At 44.7% G+C, this 17,752-nt stretch overlaps 1 protein-coding gene and 1 pseudogene across 1 annotated transcript in view; one reads left to right on the top strand and one right to left on the bottom strand.

Annotated features, from left to right (window-relative positions):
- Positions 1-4,403: 4,403 nt before the first annotated feature.
- Positions 4,404-5,453, bottom strand: LOC133605832 (methionyl-tRNA formyltransferase, mitochondrial pseudogene; annotated as a pseudogene).
- An 11,243-nt stretch (positions 5,454-16,696) lies between these two features.
- The window catches only part of LOC133606753 (protein phosphatase 3 catalytic subunit alpha), a 211,463-nt gene continuing 210,407 nt past the window's right edge, over positions 16,697-17,752 (top strand). Inside the window, exon 1 of the mRNA XM_061961063.2 lies at positions 16,697-17,063. Coding sequence (XP_061817047.1) covers positions 17,003-17,063 — 61 coding nt within the window. The 5' untranslated portion in view covers positions 16,697-17,002. The remainder of the gene's footprint in view (positions 17,064-17,752) is intronic.

Below are 17,752 nucleotides of genomic sequence, written 5' to 3'. Positions count from 1 at the left end.
TGAAGTCCAGAAGGCATGGCAGGGGAGTGCAGTATCTAGTCGCTGGAAAGGTCACGGGCTGGAAGAACGCTTATGGGTCTCCCGCTCCTTCCAACTCGATCCATCTTTAATACGTAACTTCCACTCTCTCCATCCTGACAAACCAGGTAAGCCGCCAGGGGCTGCCTTATAAGGGGGCAGGGGGGAGTACTGTTGTGTGTTTTACTGCTCTGCTGCCTCCTTTTAGCCCTTCTTTGCAGTCCCTGGTTTTGGAGTTCTGGGGTAGCGCCACCTGTAGCCAATTCGCTACTGGTGTTTCAGTATATACGTGAAGCAGCTACGGGTAAGTCATGTTGTCTGCGAATAACGACACTGAAGAAAAAAACGGCGTCTCCCAGCTGCAACCCCTCAACTTATGAGGTTGATGAGACAATCAGCCTCAGGTGCATCCTGAAGCCACGCCTCCAGCCGGCCTGAGAAACTCCAAGGAGAGAGAGAGAAGAAAACAACAGCAACCAGGCAGAGTGGCAAAACACAACGTGTTACAACTGGCCTAATGTACTTAAGCTTCCCTGCCAGTCGTCTCATTGCCAGTTGATTATAGATGTTTCACTCACCTCAAAGGACTTCTTCGACTTGCTTGGCGTTTCCTGGTGAACATAATTTTCCGTCGTGGCTCCCCTCACACTGTGGCGGTAGAGTTGTGCTATATTTTTCCCTACTCCTATTGAATGCATCTTTTGTTCTCCTCTCCTTTTGAGTGTGCTTTTCATTATGTTTTCTACTCCTCGAGTGCACTTTTTGTTATTAAACTATCTTAATTTTACTGATTGTTTATTTTCTCTGATTTTGGGTCCTTTTGTTAGCCAATTGTAATTCAGATTTAGATTTTAAGTTAAAAGTTAAAGTACCAATGATTGTCACACACACACTAGGTGTGGCGAAATTATTCTCTGCATTTGACCCATTACCCTTGATCACCCTCTACCCACCGATGTTGCCGGGCGCGGCAGCATCGGTGGCCGCGCCCAAGAATCATTTTTGGTGATTTAACCCCCAATTCCAACCCCTGATGCTGAGTGCCAAGCAGGGAGGCAATGGGTCCCATTTTTTGTAGTCTTTGGTATGACTCGGCATTTTAGATTTAGATTTAGATTTAGATTTAGATTTAACATTTATATTTAGATTTAACATTTAGCTTTGGATTTAACATTTAGCTTTAGATTTAACATTTACGTTAAAATTTAACGTTTAGATTTAACATTTAGATTTAGGCTCCAACCCCTCCAACCCTGGCAAAAAATTTTATATAAAATTAAATGTCGTAAAATGAGCTAAATGTGAGAAAAATATGTTAAATTTGTGAAAAGTGTTTTGAATGTGAGAAATTTGAGCTAAATGGGAGAATATATCTGCGAGAAAAGTGTGTTTACATGCGGCACCCCATATGTCCTCATATAATGAATTGCAATAGAATTTGGCGTGCTACTTGTCAATTATACCTTAGAAAATATTATTAGTTCAAACTAAATTCTTGAGAACAGTTGAAACCGTTTTCCCAATGCACTCCTTTCATCTGCTCCTTTTTTTTTTAAATACAATTTTTGACATATATAATGTGAGCATATACAGTATATCTATTTATATGTATAGGTTTCATCTACTAATATACCAATAGTTATCCGTGAGCTTGTATGCAGTTTTGGATGCCTCTGAGCGGTGTGTTTCGGAGTCCCAGCACGCTCCTCCCTTTCTGCTTCAAGTTGTGCCAATACTTTTAGGTGTAGCCTGGGGCCTACCATGTCATGCTTTCTTGTCTCATGCCCTACCACCTGCTCTGATGTCTACAAAAGAAAAATACATTGTGTTTATTTGTCCATGACATTTTCAACATGGACCAATATGACGATTGATTAGCGGTGGCCTCAACCTGTATCATTGCTCTGGTCGTGTTAATGAACTGTCTCGTAAAAAAGACAAGTTTTGCCTTGAAAAACAACTACTTCATTTTTGTATTTATACACAGCAGTAATAACGTCCCTGGCAAGTTACCATGCACTTCTCATTTAACTCCCGATAACCACTCCCAGGCTTCTCCCGCCTCCATGTCAGGTCGTATTTCACACAGGCTCCCAAAATAGCTGTCCAGGTTATGCCTGTAACATAATTCTATGCTTTTTAGGCCTCCAAAATCAGCATCTGTAGAATCAATGGGGTGAAATAATGTTTAAAAAACTTTGACAAGTTGCCTTAAGATCCATCCCCGCCCATAAACATGCTCATTGTTTCAAGGTGTAAAATACAATCTGTAGTATTTAAGAAATAAACTAGATTATTTATTGTGTTGGATTTTTGCTGAATTGATCTGTCGCGCTCCGGCGTCTAACAAAAATAGAAGCTCTGCGTGTATTTGGCGGAGAAATTCGGACTGACGGGGCTGTGCTGGTACCATGTTCAGGGCATACACCGACGTTGGAAACTGATATGATGACTAGAATGGAAACGTATATGACCACCGAGCCGTTTAGCAACCGTTACGCATCTCGTGGAAATCCAGGGTTAGGTGTGTTGTCAATCATCCGATGCTAGTTTCGATGCATTCGGCCACAGTGGCATTACAATTTGTTTATGAGCGAAGGAGAGACGGAAGCACTAAATCCGCGTTTGTAGCTGGCTGCACTGCAAAAAAAAAAGCTGTCAAGATATTACATAAAAAGACTATATTTTAAGAAAACATACAATAAACTAGTGAAATTAACTAGCTGCATGGACGGATAATTTTATTTGATAAAAAATAAATTAAGAGTTGTATATCTAGAAATTAGCAGATAGAAATAAGCATTTTATTCTGAAAACAAGCATTATTCAACTTGCAATTGGTAAATTAAGCATCCTTGAGATATTGCAGAAACTTTAAGCAATATTTTCTATGTGGGGAAAACTTTGTCATGTGGCTTAGTTTGTTAAGTGTTATTTTTCCTATGTTTAAGTCTACTTTTGTTCCCCATGTGCTTGTTAGTGTTATTGGTTGCACCTGCATCTTGCCCTGGTCCTGGTTTCCTCCAATTAGCTCTCTCCTCCCTCTTTTGTCTAGTCCAGGTGTATTCAGTTATCTAGTTAGTCAGTGTATTTAGTCCTCTGTTTGCTGTCTTGTCTTTGTCCCAGCGTCATATGTCTTTTGCACAATGTTGGAATACATCTCTTAAACAGCAATGAAGTGTTCCTTTGCCTGCCGCACCTGCTCCAAAGCTGGTCCCTGTGCCGTGCCAGCACCTAGGCCGGTCCCCGTGCCAGCACCTCGGCTAGCTCCTCGGCTATCTCCTGCGGAACACCTCGGCTAGCTCCTGCGGCATCACCACGGCTATCTCCTGCGGCAGCACCACGGCTAGCTCCTGCTTCAGCACCTCTGCTAGCTCCTTTCCTCTGCGCCGCCTTCCTGCTCGTCTCCGGCAGGCCGTCCCACGGTGCCGCCCTTGTCTCCAGTATCGTCGCCTCCAGCAGGTCGGCAACACAAGCAGCCATCAGGCGCCCGCACATGGCGCCCTGTGTGCATGGACGCTTTTTGCACCAACAGCAGCGATGCCCAGAATGTAGGCGTGAAACTGTTAGCCTGCTGGGGTTCTGGCGCCACTCGTGTCCGCCTTCTCGACGGCCAAGGAGGTGGCCGTTCCATGGTCGCCCGCCTCGCCTGCTGCAGCGGCGTTCTACTCGCACGGCTGGACCGACCGCGCCCCTGCGCAACTGCGCTCTAACGGTTCAAACACCTGCCACCTCTCACTCTGCTGTGCGCTCCGCTGAGCGCGCTTCGGGACACACCCACGGGCGTTCCTCTCCTGCCGCGGCCGGGCCCCTGCGCAGCTGTCTTTACTCTGTAATCTGCACACTTGACGCTGATGAGGCTCCACGCTTCTTAAACCAGCCCAACCTGTGTTCTAGGGCCAGAACGTAGCCCCCTGTATGGTACAGTATGCCTACACGTCTTTAGCTCTTTTGCTATGTGCATTCGCTCTCTCTGTGTTTCTCCTCCTCTGTGCTCATCGTCTTGTGTCCTGTGTCGTCATCCCGCAACGTTCCTCCGTTACCTGGTTTCGAGCTGTGTGTCTCGTCTTCCCGAATTCCCTCTGGTTCCCTGGCTGCGTTCCTGGATCTCGACCACTTGCCTGAACACGGACCTTGACGCCTCGCTCCTGCCTTTGACCTCTACCCTGCCCACGGACCTCGGAGCTTGCCTTGCCCTCCCTGAACTTCTGCATCTTGCTTAACACGCACCTTCAACAACTCCTGGTAACATTCAGTTAAACACAACACATAGTCACACCATACGTATCTTGACTTATTACACATGCCTTTTTATTATATTAATAAATACGCCTAGAGCTAAACGACATGCCTGCCTCTGTGCCGTCTTCTTCTTCTCCTGTACCTTAACAAGAGGAACAAGAAGTGTGGTGCCAAGAATCCCTGTGAAGTGAAGTGAAGTGAATTATATTTATATAGCGCTTTTTCTCTAGTGACTCAAAGCAGCAAACGGCGAGGACGTTGGACTCTTTCTGGAAGCTCACCGAGGCGGGCGTGGACTTCCCGCTGGGATCTGCTAAGGAGATGTGACACTTTCCCACGAAGTCCAGCAGTTTGACGGTGCGTCCCATCCACGTGGTTCTCAGAGGGATCTTCGATCCGATTGCCCGATACAAGTGGTCGATTTGCTCGCACGTCTGCTCCTCCCACTCCACCCAGCTCATAGACCAGCTGATTTTGGGCGCGTAGGCGGCGCCCGTCTGGCTCTGCTCTCGCTTGTCGGCCATCATCTGCGGGAGCGTCCTCAGCGTGTCCATGAGCAGCTGAGCTCCTTTGACGGCGAGGACGTTGCCGAGCTCTTCAGCCGTGCACCTCTCCTGGACTTGATAGAGTTCCTGGCTCAGGATGGTACCCACGTCGAACCTGTGTGGGCGGATCTGCATGATGGTGACGCCCGTCACAGCGTCTCTGCTCAGGATAGTGTGGAAAACCGGCGCCGGGCCACGCCACCTCGGCAGGAGGCTAGGATGGACGTTTAAAACCCCATGCGGGAACTTGGCGATGAGTCTCTCTTGGAGCAAACACCCAAACGACACCACCACGCACACGTCAAAGCGCCCGTCTACGCCGCCCAGCGGCCATCTGTGGACCGGAAGGCACTTCTGTTCACCAAACTTGGACACGGGAACGTCGCCGCTCAACGTGACCACTTCCAGGGATGCCACCACGCCCTCATTGGAGCTCCTGTCAGCTTCGAGGACTTTAAGAGACTCTACAGCGAACTGATCCGAGCCGAAGAACAGGAGCCTCCACGGGGGTCCAGACGAGGACCGGCGCCTACACGACCACAGTGTCCGCCCTGCAGAGGCCCCGCTCCCCGTTGCCTGGACGCCACAGCGCCGAAGGAGGCGAAGGAAAGCCAGCGAGGCTCTTACCGCTCCGCCGCCCGTCCTCATTCTCACATCGGGCCAAAAGCTCCCAACTCACACCAGGTTCCTTACTGCATCTACTCAGGCCCTTATTTCTTTTTAAATTACGTCGAAAACAACAAAGTTACGATAAAAGTTGTGAGAGTGGTGAGGGTGACCGGTAAGCCGCCATGTTTAAGCGGTAAAAGGGAAGCTGGAAGAAAGAAATGAGGAAATCAAAGGAGGACATGTCCCTGAAATTAAGAGACTGTTAGCATTTAGAAAGGGGGGAAAAACAGAAAATGAGTCTTTGTTGTTGCATTTCGAGGAATAAGTATTGCCAAGACGCATTATGATAGGTTATGTGAGCTTTTGTGTTGGAAAGTACAGTATGTTCCACTGCCAGGAAGGTGTTATACTTGCCAAAAATATGGGCACATAGCGAGAGTATATAGAGCTAAAGAACGTTGTGGAAGGTGTGGCGGAGAACACGAAAATGGAGAATGTGGATGCAATGTCACTATTAAATGTTGTTGGGAAAGTCATTCAATAGCTTATGGGGGTCGTGTTGTCAGAAAACATAAGGCATAAGTTCAGAAAATGTAAGTAAAGCGAAATATCACGTGTGCAAACGCAGGTAAAGTACAGAAACAGAGGAAGGTAACAATGCAAAGGAATGAGAACATCCATACAAACACTGTTTCCAACATAGGTCATCAACTGTGCAGAACAAGCAAACAAACAAAACAAAAATAAAGCGGCAGCAAAATTCTTAGACAGAAAATATTTATCATTCTTTTGGTGGCCCGAGCTTGGCATTGTTTTATTTAAAATAATATGACGTGTGTATATGTGTATGTGTCTGTATTGCATGATATATGATGATGAGGTTTTTGTTGCCACAATGCATATAGTAGTAACTATTGTACATCACAATCACAGCTTTGTTGTTGACAGCTGTTGAACGTGCCTTCTTCCTGTTGGTAGACGTACCCATGGAAAAGACCACGCTGTTCTCAAAAACTTTCGTTTCAGACCACCAAAAACACTGTTTGCGTGGGGATAAAAGGCTGAATAGGTACATAACTTCACCAGTTCCGCCTAAAAACGATTATGTGGGTACAGGCCCAAAAAATCATAATATGGCCACTTTAAAACGGCAAAGCGCAGTCCTGCCATAAGAGCTTCTTGCATCTCGGAGCCAGAGTTGAACTATTTAATAAACATACATATACACATACTGTACAAGTACATATACGTACATACACTCATGCATGTAATCAAGTTTCATCAAACATATATTAACGTTGTTGCCCTAGGGAAAACTGGGTAACACATGGCACACTGACAAAGCTTAACCTGTTGTTAATATAACAATCTACAAGGTTAATACAGTTCGCTTCTCCTTTTTCCCCTCCATTTATCTGCTTTCTTTTGTATTTCAAGTCATCATTACATATATGTATTGTTGCATTTTAAACAACTGTATGGTTGATAATAGAGATAATTATTGTTATTATTCATTATCAATAGTGCTATTTCTATTGGTATTTGTATTGCTCCATTTGTAGTGTAATAATGCTCATTGTGATTTCTGTATTATTCATATGTATTTCACTAACTGCTTCTTTGCGATCACTTTTACCATCATATTTGTACATATCCTATTTGCTGGTGTTGTTGTTGTTGTTGTCTCTCTGTCTTATCCCCCTCTTGTCCCCGCAATTTCCCCTTTCCTTTTTTCCCTCTTTCGATCCCCTCATGCTCCTGGCTGCACCAAATAATAACATAAATCAATTTAATAAAGTCAAACACAAATAAGGCAACAAGAGAAGTATCCCACACTTCTCTTTTGTAAAGTAAATTTGTACAGTCGATATTTGCTGTGGGCAGCACGGTGGAACAGGGGTTAGTGCATGTGCCTCACAATACAAAGGTCCTGAGTAGTCCTGAGTTCAATCCCGGGCTCGGGATCTTTCTGTGTGGAGTTTGCATGTTCTCCCTGTGACTGCGTGGGTTCCCTCCGGGTACTCCGGCTTCCTCCCACCTCCAAAAACATGCACCAGGGATAGGTTGATTGGCAACACTAAATTGGCCCTAGTGTGTGAATGTTGTCTGTCTATCTGTGTTGGCCCTGCGATGAGGTGGCGACTTGTCCAGGGTGTACCCTGCCTACCGCCCGAATGCAACTGAGATAGGCTCCAGCGCCCCCCGCGACCCCAAAAGGGACAAGCGGTAGAAAATGGATGGATATTTGCTGTGGTGTTTTATCATTCTACTGCCTTCTCCTTTATTGTGATGTCTGCATTTGTTCTTATGGTCTTTTTGTTCAGTTCATTCGTCCTAGGCGAGGGGCGGACCCTAAGGAGCACCTGCAACCGATTTAGGCTGACAGTATTTAAGCTCTTCACCTCGCCAATCCTGGTATGTTGGTCACTCCTTCGTACTGATATCCCTAACCTCTTTGTGATTTCTTCCTAGCCTCTTTGAGGTAAAGAGAATATCTTTTGTCTGACTTTTTGCTGTGCTCAGTGCGCTCTGGCCTATCCCCCTGCAGACCCCTGAGGAACCTGTTTTGGTCTGTGCTACATGGTGTGTGCTTCTGCCCCATCGCCTTTTATCACCCCTTTTTTGACTGATTAAAATATTTCCTTTTTGTAATTCACCTTGCCTCCCGTCTCTGAATCCTGGGGTCAACACTTTGACTGAGACCCTACAAATTTGCATCTACAATGAACAATATGATTTGCCTGAGTAGCTGGACAGGACAAAAAAATAAATAAATACATTCTGGATCTGCCTCCCGTGAGCCTTTTGGCCATGAAGACCAGCTGCTGGGTCTCTGCCACACCGTTCAGTCCATTTGGAGAGACTGGAGGAGATGCGGATGAAGAGACAGGGCTGCGGAGCTGGCGCTGAGCGCCGGGACGGACAAGCTTCACAGTGTCTTGGCTGAATGAGCAGGTATCGGACGCATCGGTCTCCTTGGACGTATCCTCGCTCATCCATGCAGACTGGATACTGGCCGAGAGTTGGTCGGCGGCCGAGGGTGGAGTCGGCTCTCTTGGTTGCTTTGTTGGGTATGCTCCTGTCTCTGGCCATGCTCCGCCCACCCCAGCAGACGATGGCGTGGAACACCGCGGAGGCCCACCACAGTGTATATGTTTTTTGTTTTTGTTGTTGTTTTACTTTTGTGGATGTGTGTAGAAGTGGCTGGTTGCATCAACTCTGCTCATTTAATGGCTTTAATGTCCTTTGTGTTCTTTGATGTTCCCTCTTATACACAAGTTCATGTGTGCTATGGCTATGAGTTTTTTTCCCCTTAGCCTCAGTCTGGATCCCCTCTCCAGGGTCCCAGGCTTAGACTGAATTTTTTTCTCTCTCCCCCCCACCCCCTCAGCGTTTACCTGTTTTCTCACCTTTTTTGTAAAAGTTGGAAGTTGGCAGACCCGTCAGCGACCCTGTTCTGTTTCCCTGTAATGTTTATCTGCTCTTAAATGGGATTGTGCTGAAAGTCTTAATTTCCCCCATAACACTAACCCCCTAACCCTAAACCTACCCTAACCTTCTCTAACCCTAACCCTAACCCCCTCCAACCCCTCTAACCCTAACCGCTAACCCTAACCCCAAACCTAACCCCAAACCTAACCCAACCCTAACCCTGACCCTAACCTCTAACCGTAACCGTAACCCTAACCCTAACTCTCTAAACCCTAACCCTAACCCTAACCCCCTCTAACCCTAACCCCAAACCTAACCCTAGCCCTGCCCGTAATCAATTAGTGTTTCCACATATGTTTGACACAACATTCAACACCGACTTTAAGTTTTTTCGTTTAGGGTCTTCGGGGGGTTCTGCGTCTGGCGTGGGCGTCACCTTGACGGGTTGTAGACGGACAGTGCACACCCCCGCCCTCCCCAAACCTTAGCCCTAACCCCAACTCCAACCCTAACCGCTGACCATAACCCGATACCTCAGGGGGGCGTCCAAGCATGGTGCAATGTGTTTGATTTTGTGGGAGTTGTCCTTCAGTGGCGTTGGTGGGGTCTGGCCGTGCCCCTGTCGGGGTTCTCGGGGGGTTCTGCGTCTGGCGTGGGCGTCACCTTGGCGGACCGTGCACACTCCCTGTCTCTCTCTCTCTCTCTCTCTCTCTCTCTCTCTCTGTCTCTCTCTCTAACCCTTACCCTTAAACCTAACCCTAACCCTAACCCCTAACCCTAACCCCAAACCCTAACCCTAACCCTAACCCTCTATAACCCTAGCCCTGCCCATAATGATTAGTGTTTCCACATATGTGTGTGACACAACATTCAACACCGACTTGGAGTTTTTTCGTTCAGGGTCTTCGGGGGTTCTGCGTCTGGCGTGGGCGTCACCTTGACGGGTTGTAGACGGACAGTGCACCCCCCCACCCCCTTCCTCCTAACCCTAACCCAGTGGTTCTTAACCTTGTTGGAGGTACCGAACCCCACCAGTTTCATATGCGCATTCACCGAACCCTTCTTTAGTGAAAAATAAAATGTTTGTTTTTTTTCTAATTCAAGAAAAAATTATGTTTTTTTACTGGTGCACAAAATAAACCATGCATGAACATCACCTTGTTCAAAGAACAAAACCAAGACAGTGCATGAACTCACAACAAATTACACACTTTACACACAGTACCATGAATTGATTAACGTGGACCCCGTCTTAAACAAGTTGAACAACTTATTCGGGTGTTACCATTTAGTGGTCAATTGTACGGAATATGTACTGTATTGTGTAAACTGTACTGTTTCATATAATGTATTCTCTTCCTTTGCAATCTGCTAGTAAAAGTTTCAATTGATCAATCAAACAACCTGCAAATTAGATGGAAAATTAGAGGGAACAATGTTTGGGGGTATCCATAATACGCTGATAGGGAGAAGTTTTTATTTACACGATAAGTCGAATGTGTCTTTACTTCCGTGGCGGAGGCTCCGCCGAACCCCTGAGGCCGACTCACCGAACCCCGAGGGTTCGATCGAACCCAGGTTAAGAACCACTGCCCTAACCCTAACCCCAACTCCAACCCTAACCGCTAACTCTAACCCTCTAAACCCTAACCCTATCCCTCTCTAACCCTAATACTAACCCTAACCCTAACCTCTAACCCTAACCTCTAACCCTAAAATTAACCCTAACCCCCTCTAACCCTAAGCCTAACCCATACTTGCCAACCTTGAGACCTCCCAATTCAGGAGATTGGGGGGGGGGGGGGGGGGGGGGGGAGTATATTTATAGCTAGAATTCACTGAAATTCAATATTCAATATATATACGGTATACCTGTGTATATATATATATATATATATATATATATATATATATATATATATATATATATATATATATATATATGTATATATATATATATGTATATATATATATATATATATAAAACAGTACACAGTAATGAAAACACAGTTGTTCTACTCACTGTACTGTACTTGCTGCCTATAACTATTTGAGTAGCCTTTGTTCTGCCATTTGAGTACTGGCGAGCGATCTCTGAATCCGGTAACATATCCTTCACGGATTTGTTGAAAACATCCGCAAATGAGAACGGGATGTTGCTTGCAGCTATCAGCATAGCCATCTTTGTCTCGGCATATGTTACACCCTCGGGTCTCCATTTAGCAAGGTGGCCCATAATACTGGGCTGTGACCGGTGCTGCGTTGCTGCCACCTTGTGCTTCTCTGACCGTTCATGAGTGGCTATATCCATTCGGCCACCGAGTAAAATGGAGAAGTCTGATCTACAAAATTTGCAGGCAGCATAACCCTTCCCCTTCGAGCTGTCCTGGATGAACTGAAATTCTTGTTTGCAATCATTTTGGAACTTGCAAGCGTACTTCTTCTTCTTACTCGTCGTTGCCATGACTGTCTCTTCTTCATTCTTCTGCTTCGTCTCTGTTATGTTTTTGGTAGGGATGTCCGATAATGGCTTTTTGCCGATATCCGATATTGTCCAACTCTTAATTACCGATACCAATATCAACCGATACCGATACATACAGTCGTGGAATTAACACATTATTATGCCTAATTTGGACAACCAGGTATGGTGAAGATAAGGTCCTTTTTTTTTAAATTAATAAAATAAGATAAATAAATTAAAAACATTTTCTTGAATAAAAAAGAAAGTAAAACAATACAAAAACAGTTACATAGAAACTAGTAATTAATGAAAATGAGTAAAATTAACTGTTAAAGGTTAGTACTATTAGTGGACCAGCAGCACGCACAATCATGTGTGCTTACGGACTGTATCCCTTGCAGACTGTATTGATATATATTGATATATAATGTAGGAACCAGAATATTAATAACAGAAAGAAACAACCCTTTTGTGAGAATGAGTGTGAATGAGGGGAGGGAGTTTTTTTGGGTTGGTGCACTAATTGTACGTGTATCTTGTGTTTTTTATGTTGATTTAATTGGAAAAAAACAAAAACAAAAAAAAACAATACCGTTAATAAGAAAACCGATACCGATAATTTCCGATATTACATTTTAAAGCATTTATCGGCCGATAATATCGGACATCTCTAGTTTTTGGACATTACTACTTGCCGTAGCTTTGAAGCAATGCATGATGGGAATCGGGATGTTGTGTGTCAGTGTATTAACGTGCCGGCTGGAATAAACAAACACTGAGAAATAGCTCCGTGCCTGCCTACTTTATGGGTTATAGATAAACCTATGGATAATGGAGACATATAATAGTCTCCTTTTCAGGTGAGAGAGGACGCTAAAGGCAGTGCCTTTAAGGCACGCCCCCAATATTGTTGTCCGGCTGGAAATCGGGAGAAATTCGGGAGAATGGTTGTCCCGGGAGATTTTCGGGAGAGGCACTGAAATTGGGGAGCCTCCCGGAAAATTCGGGAGGGTTGGCAAGTATGCCCTAACCCCAACCCCAACCCTAACCCTCTAACCCTAGCCCTCTAACCCAGGGGTGGGCAATTAATTTTTACCGGGGGCCGCATGAGCAACCCGAGCATTGCTGGAAGGCCACACCGACAATATTTCAATTAAATTTTGCTCAAATTATTTTTGATATACCGTAAGATAAATAATAATGATAATAATATTTTCATTTAACCTAACTTATCTTTATACAAAAGCAGATGGCTTTTGATGGTTTTATTTTTAACACTTTCTTACTTCCTGATGTATAATACAATGCAAAAATTTCAATTTCTGTCACTTTATCCTGCATCCCCTTTGTTGTGAACGTAGCACGCCTGTAAGGTGATTGGCGAAGAAGGAGGAAGCGTTGCTGTTGCGGAAATGAGGAGTGAGGATAGACGTGCGTGTCGAAAGAACGAGATAAGTTGAGCTGTGCTTGTATAGGTTGCTCAATAAAAGTTTAAAAAGAGCGTCAGACTTGGTGTGCACTTCTTCTGGACGCTACAATTGGTGTCAGAAGTGGGATGAAGTGTCTCCCAGTTCGCCTTGCCATCAAACCTGGGAGTCTTCATTGAGGGCGGAATTCCCTACATGCCCAGCAGCGTGCGCTGCACCTGTAGACGCTGCCTCTCTCCTTCCTCCCTCTCTCTCTCTCTCTCTTTGGGACAAGCTCCTCACGTCCGGGATTCACACAGACATCTGCAGTCGCTGCCGGCACCTTAAGCCCCCACTCAATGTCTTTCCCCTCACATTCGATCTTGACAAAGTCGCCAGGAAACATTGTGGCACGTACCTCCCGATGACGTAGCAGGCTGAGCACACAAGCAGCAGCAGTATGCGCAAAGTTTTACTTCTGACACCAATTGTAGCGTCCAGAAGAAGTGCACACTAAGTCTGACGCTCTTTTTAAACTTATATTGAGCAACCTATACTAACACAGCTCAACTTATCTCGTTCCTTCCAGACGCACGTCTATCCTCACTCCTCATTTCCGCAACTCAAGAACACATCAACTTCAGCAGGTCGTTACACTATATTCTTTAAACACAGCAACCTGTGTACCACAAATTAAGCACACGGCTTTACCTTTCATTTCTGTAAAGAAATACTTGGCAGTCCATGTCTTGTTGAAAACACGCCATTCGTCATCAACTTTTCTCTTTTTAGCATCTCTGAGGTAACCGTCACCATCACTTATCGCTGTGCACCTTCACTCACAGGTTACACACGGACATACGCCCATAAATCCATCCATCCATTTTCTACCACTTATTCCCTTCGGGGTCCCGGGGGGCGCTGGAGCCTATCTCAGCTACAATCGGGCGGAAGGCGGGGTACACCCTGGACAAGTCGCCACCTCATCGTAGGGCCAACACAGATAGACAGACAACATTCACACTCACATTCACACACTAGGGCCAATTTAGTGTTGCCAATCAACCTATCCCCAGGTGCATGTCTTTGGAGGTGGGAGGAAGCCGGAGTAACCCACGCAGTCACGGGGAGAACATACAAACTCCACACAGAAAGATCCCGAGCCCGGGATTGAACCCAAGACTACTCAGGACCTTCGTATTGTGAGGCAGATGCACTAACCCCTCTCTTCCACCGTGCTGCCCATAAATAACAATTTTCAAAATAAAAGCAGCACAGTTGTATTGCACGCACGACATAGATGTTTCTTTAAATGTATTTTGTAATTTGGGATTGCCGCTGTTCACATTCACTCACAATCGCGCACAAGCATACGTCCACACGGAAGTAATACAAATAAAGCAGCACCGTTGTATTGCACACTCGAGATAGATACTTTTTTAAATGTATTTTGTAATTTATGATTGGCCTCACGCGGGCCGGACAGGGACGTACAAAGGGCCGGATGTGGCCTGCGGGCCGCAGAATACCCAGGTCTGCTCTAACCCACACTTGCCAACCTTGAGACCTCCGATTTCGGGAGGGGGGGGAGGGGGGGGCGTGGTTGGGGTCGTGGTTGAGAGGGGAGGAGTATATTTACAGCTAGAATTCACCAAGTCAAGTATTTCATATATATATATATATATATATATATATATATATATATATATATATATATATATATATATATATATATACTCAAGTATTTCATATATATATATATATGTATATATATGAAATACTTGACTTTCAGTGAATTCTAGCTATAAATATATATATATTTTATTATATATATATACTCAAGTATTTCATATATATGTATGTATATATATGAAATACTTGACTTTCAGTGAATTCTAGCTATATATATATATTTATTTTATTATGTATATATATATATATATATATATATATATATATATATATATATATATATATATATATATATATATATAGTATAGCAGTTGTGCACTGCACTCTCTAAAAGCCGTAGATGTTATTGTCACATATGCATGTACAGTAGATGGCAGTATTGTCCTGTTTAAGAGTGTCACAACATTGCTGTTTACGGCAGACAAACTGCTTTACGGTAGACGAAAACGTGACTGCTGTTGTTGTGTGTTGTTACCGCGCTGGGAGGACGTTAATGAAACTGCCTAACAATAAACCCACATAAGAAACCAAGAACTCGCCCTCGATCATTCTACAGTTATAACGTGATTGGGCAGGCACGCTGTTTATATTGTGGGAAAGCGGACGTGAGAACAGGCTGGCCGCTGTCGACACGTCACTCAGGTCCGCATGGAGCTAGAGGGGGCGTGGCCTCCAGCTCCGCTTGAATTTCGGGAGATTTTCGGGAGAAAATTAGTCCCGGGAGGTTTTTGGGAGAGCCGCTGAATTTCGGGAGTCTCCCGGAAAATCCGGGAGGATTGGCAAGTATGCTCTAACCCCTAACCGTAACCCGGGGGTCGGCAATCCGCGGCTCTAGAGCCGCATGCGGCTCTTTAGCGCTGCCCTAGTGGAGCTTTTTAAAAAATGTATGAAAAATGGAAAAAGATGAGGGGGGAAACAAATATTTTTTGTTTTAGTATGTTTTCTGTAGGAGGACAAACATGACACAAACCTCCCTAATTGTTATAAATCACACTGTTTATATTAAACATGCTTCACTAATTCGAGTATTTGGCGAGCGCCGTTTTGTCCTACTAATTTTGGCGGTCCTTGAACTCACCTTAGTTTGTTTATAACTTTCTCCGACTTTCTAGGACGTGTTTTATCCTTTTTCTGTCTCATTTTGTCCACCAAACTTTTAACTTTGTGCATGAATGCACAAAGGTGAGTTTTGTCGATGTTATTGACATGTGTAGAGTGCTAATCAGACATATTTGGTCACTGCATGACTGCAAGCTAATCGATGCTAACATGCTATTTAGGCTAGCGATATGTACATATTGCATCATTATTGTCATGACTTGGTCTTGGGTGTTAGCTTTTCCGGGATGCAACGGAAAGTTGGCTCGGGCGAGACGGGAATGTAAGTACATTTTTATTTAAAGACTATAACTACAAAAAAAGGAAGTAAACAAAAGGCGCGCACAGTGGCGGAGAACAAACTATGAAACCAAAAGACTATAGCAAAAAAAGTACAAACGAAAAGCGCGCACAGTGGCGGAGAACAAACTATGAAACCAAAAGACTATAGCATTAATAAACAAAAACTTACTTGGCTTGGACAAAAGTAGCAGCATGAATGATGAACATGAAAACAAGTGTCAGGAATGTACAGAGCATAAATGTGAGGATGTCACCAGCACGACAAACTGAAAACAATGAACTTAAATACTATAGACATGATTAACGAAAACAGGTGCGTGACTCAAAACGTGAAACAGGTGCGTGACGTGACAGGTGAAAACTAATGGTTGCTATGGTGACAAAACAAAAGTGCACAAAAAGTCCAAAAACAAAACCGAACATGACCAAAAGAAAAACATGATCACACAGACATGACAATTATGCCTCATTTGTAGCTACATTTGAGGTCATTTAGTTTCCTTTAAGTCCTCTTAATTCAATGTATATCTCATGACACACTAGCTGTATGTAATATGGCTTTTAATTTTTTGCGGCTCCAGACAAATGTGTTTTTGTATTTTTGGTCCAATATGGCTCTTTCAACATTTTGGGTTGCCGACCCCTGCCCTAACCCTACCTCTAAAAACATCATTAATGGTGGTGTTCACACTAATACTTGCATTTAATTTTAAAGGGACAAGCGGTAGAAAATGGATGGATGGATGTTTACATATAGGCTTTCAAGATTTGTCTATATTGTTTAATGAGCGAAAGAGAAAGAGAGAAAGAGAGAGAGAGAGCCCCTTTAAAAGGAGCCTTCGAGGGGGCGCGGCATATTTACGCTCTCAACCAATGGGAGTCATTGTTGTGTGAGGGGGGCGGGGTAACGGACCAGCAGGTTAGAGTGCAGTGCGCGTTGAGGCAACTTGCACTGGAGTAACAGTAAATCAGACCGAGCAGCCCTAGAAACCCCAGCAGTGAAACTGTAAACCTTATCGCTTGTATTTTTGGCCGCTGACAGGACAGCAACTCAGATCCACCGCGGCCGTCTTTTCTCGGCGAGACTCAAGTGTTGTTCGGCGAAGGGAGCGACAACAAGAGCTGCAGCTGGGGGAGGACCGTTTTACGCCTACTTTTTCCTGCTAATATCTCAATATTATATCACACTGGAAATGTCCGAAAACAAGCCGAATGACGAGCCAAAGTTATCCACGACAGACAGGGTGGTGAAATGTGAGTACCATTTAACCTTTGTTTTTGGTTTTTCAAACCGAGACTTCCTAGTGCGAGATGGTTGGCCATCTATGTGGGAAGAAGGGTGTTAGCCGGAGCGGTGACATGGGCTCCAGACAAGGAAGTGAGGGTTACTCCACTTTGTAGAGCCGAGCAAGGATGAGTCTGCAGCTGCTCCTATTCTCCCTTCTTTTCGTGCATTGCGAGGAAGATGCACGGTGATTTGCAGTGCACACACCTTACAAGCCATATCCCTTCATTTGTTTGCAGGCACCTCCAAATACTGTGTAGTTTTTTACTAGGGGGCTCCTTCCCCCCTCCTCCTTTTCCTCTTCCACTATTGCATAATACTACGTGATGACGCTTTTTGGTGTGATTGTACGCAACTATTGCCATATGGGCCGGCCCTTCCTGCAGTCACACATTCCACGTTTGCAACCCAGCATAAGAATGCAATAAAGATCACAATCGACCTGTGCGCACACAAAGCAATGACAAGGATTATTCGCCCCCACCCCTTCCGTTTTTTAGCCTTGTTTTGGGACAGAGTGCCAGAGTTTGTTGACGTGACCTGACTGGACTTGTGCCATTACTAGTTGCAATTAACCTCTGCTCTCCCACATTGTGCAATGATGCAACTGGTAACATATACAAAATAAAGCTAAATCACAATGCATTTTGTTGATGTA

Source organism: Nerophis lumbriciformis, linkage group LG05, assembly GCF_033978685.3.
Source record: "Nerophis lumbriciformis linkage group LG05, RoL_Nlum_v2.1, whole genome shotgun sequence".
NCBI lineage: Eukaryota > Metazoa > Chordata > Actinopteri > Syngnathiformes > Syngnathidae > Nerophis > Nerophis lumbriciformis.
Note: the sequence above shows the minus strand (reverse complement) of the source record. Positions and strands in the feature narration are given on the sequence as shown.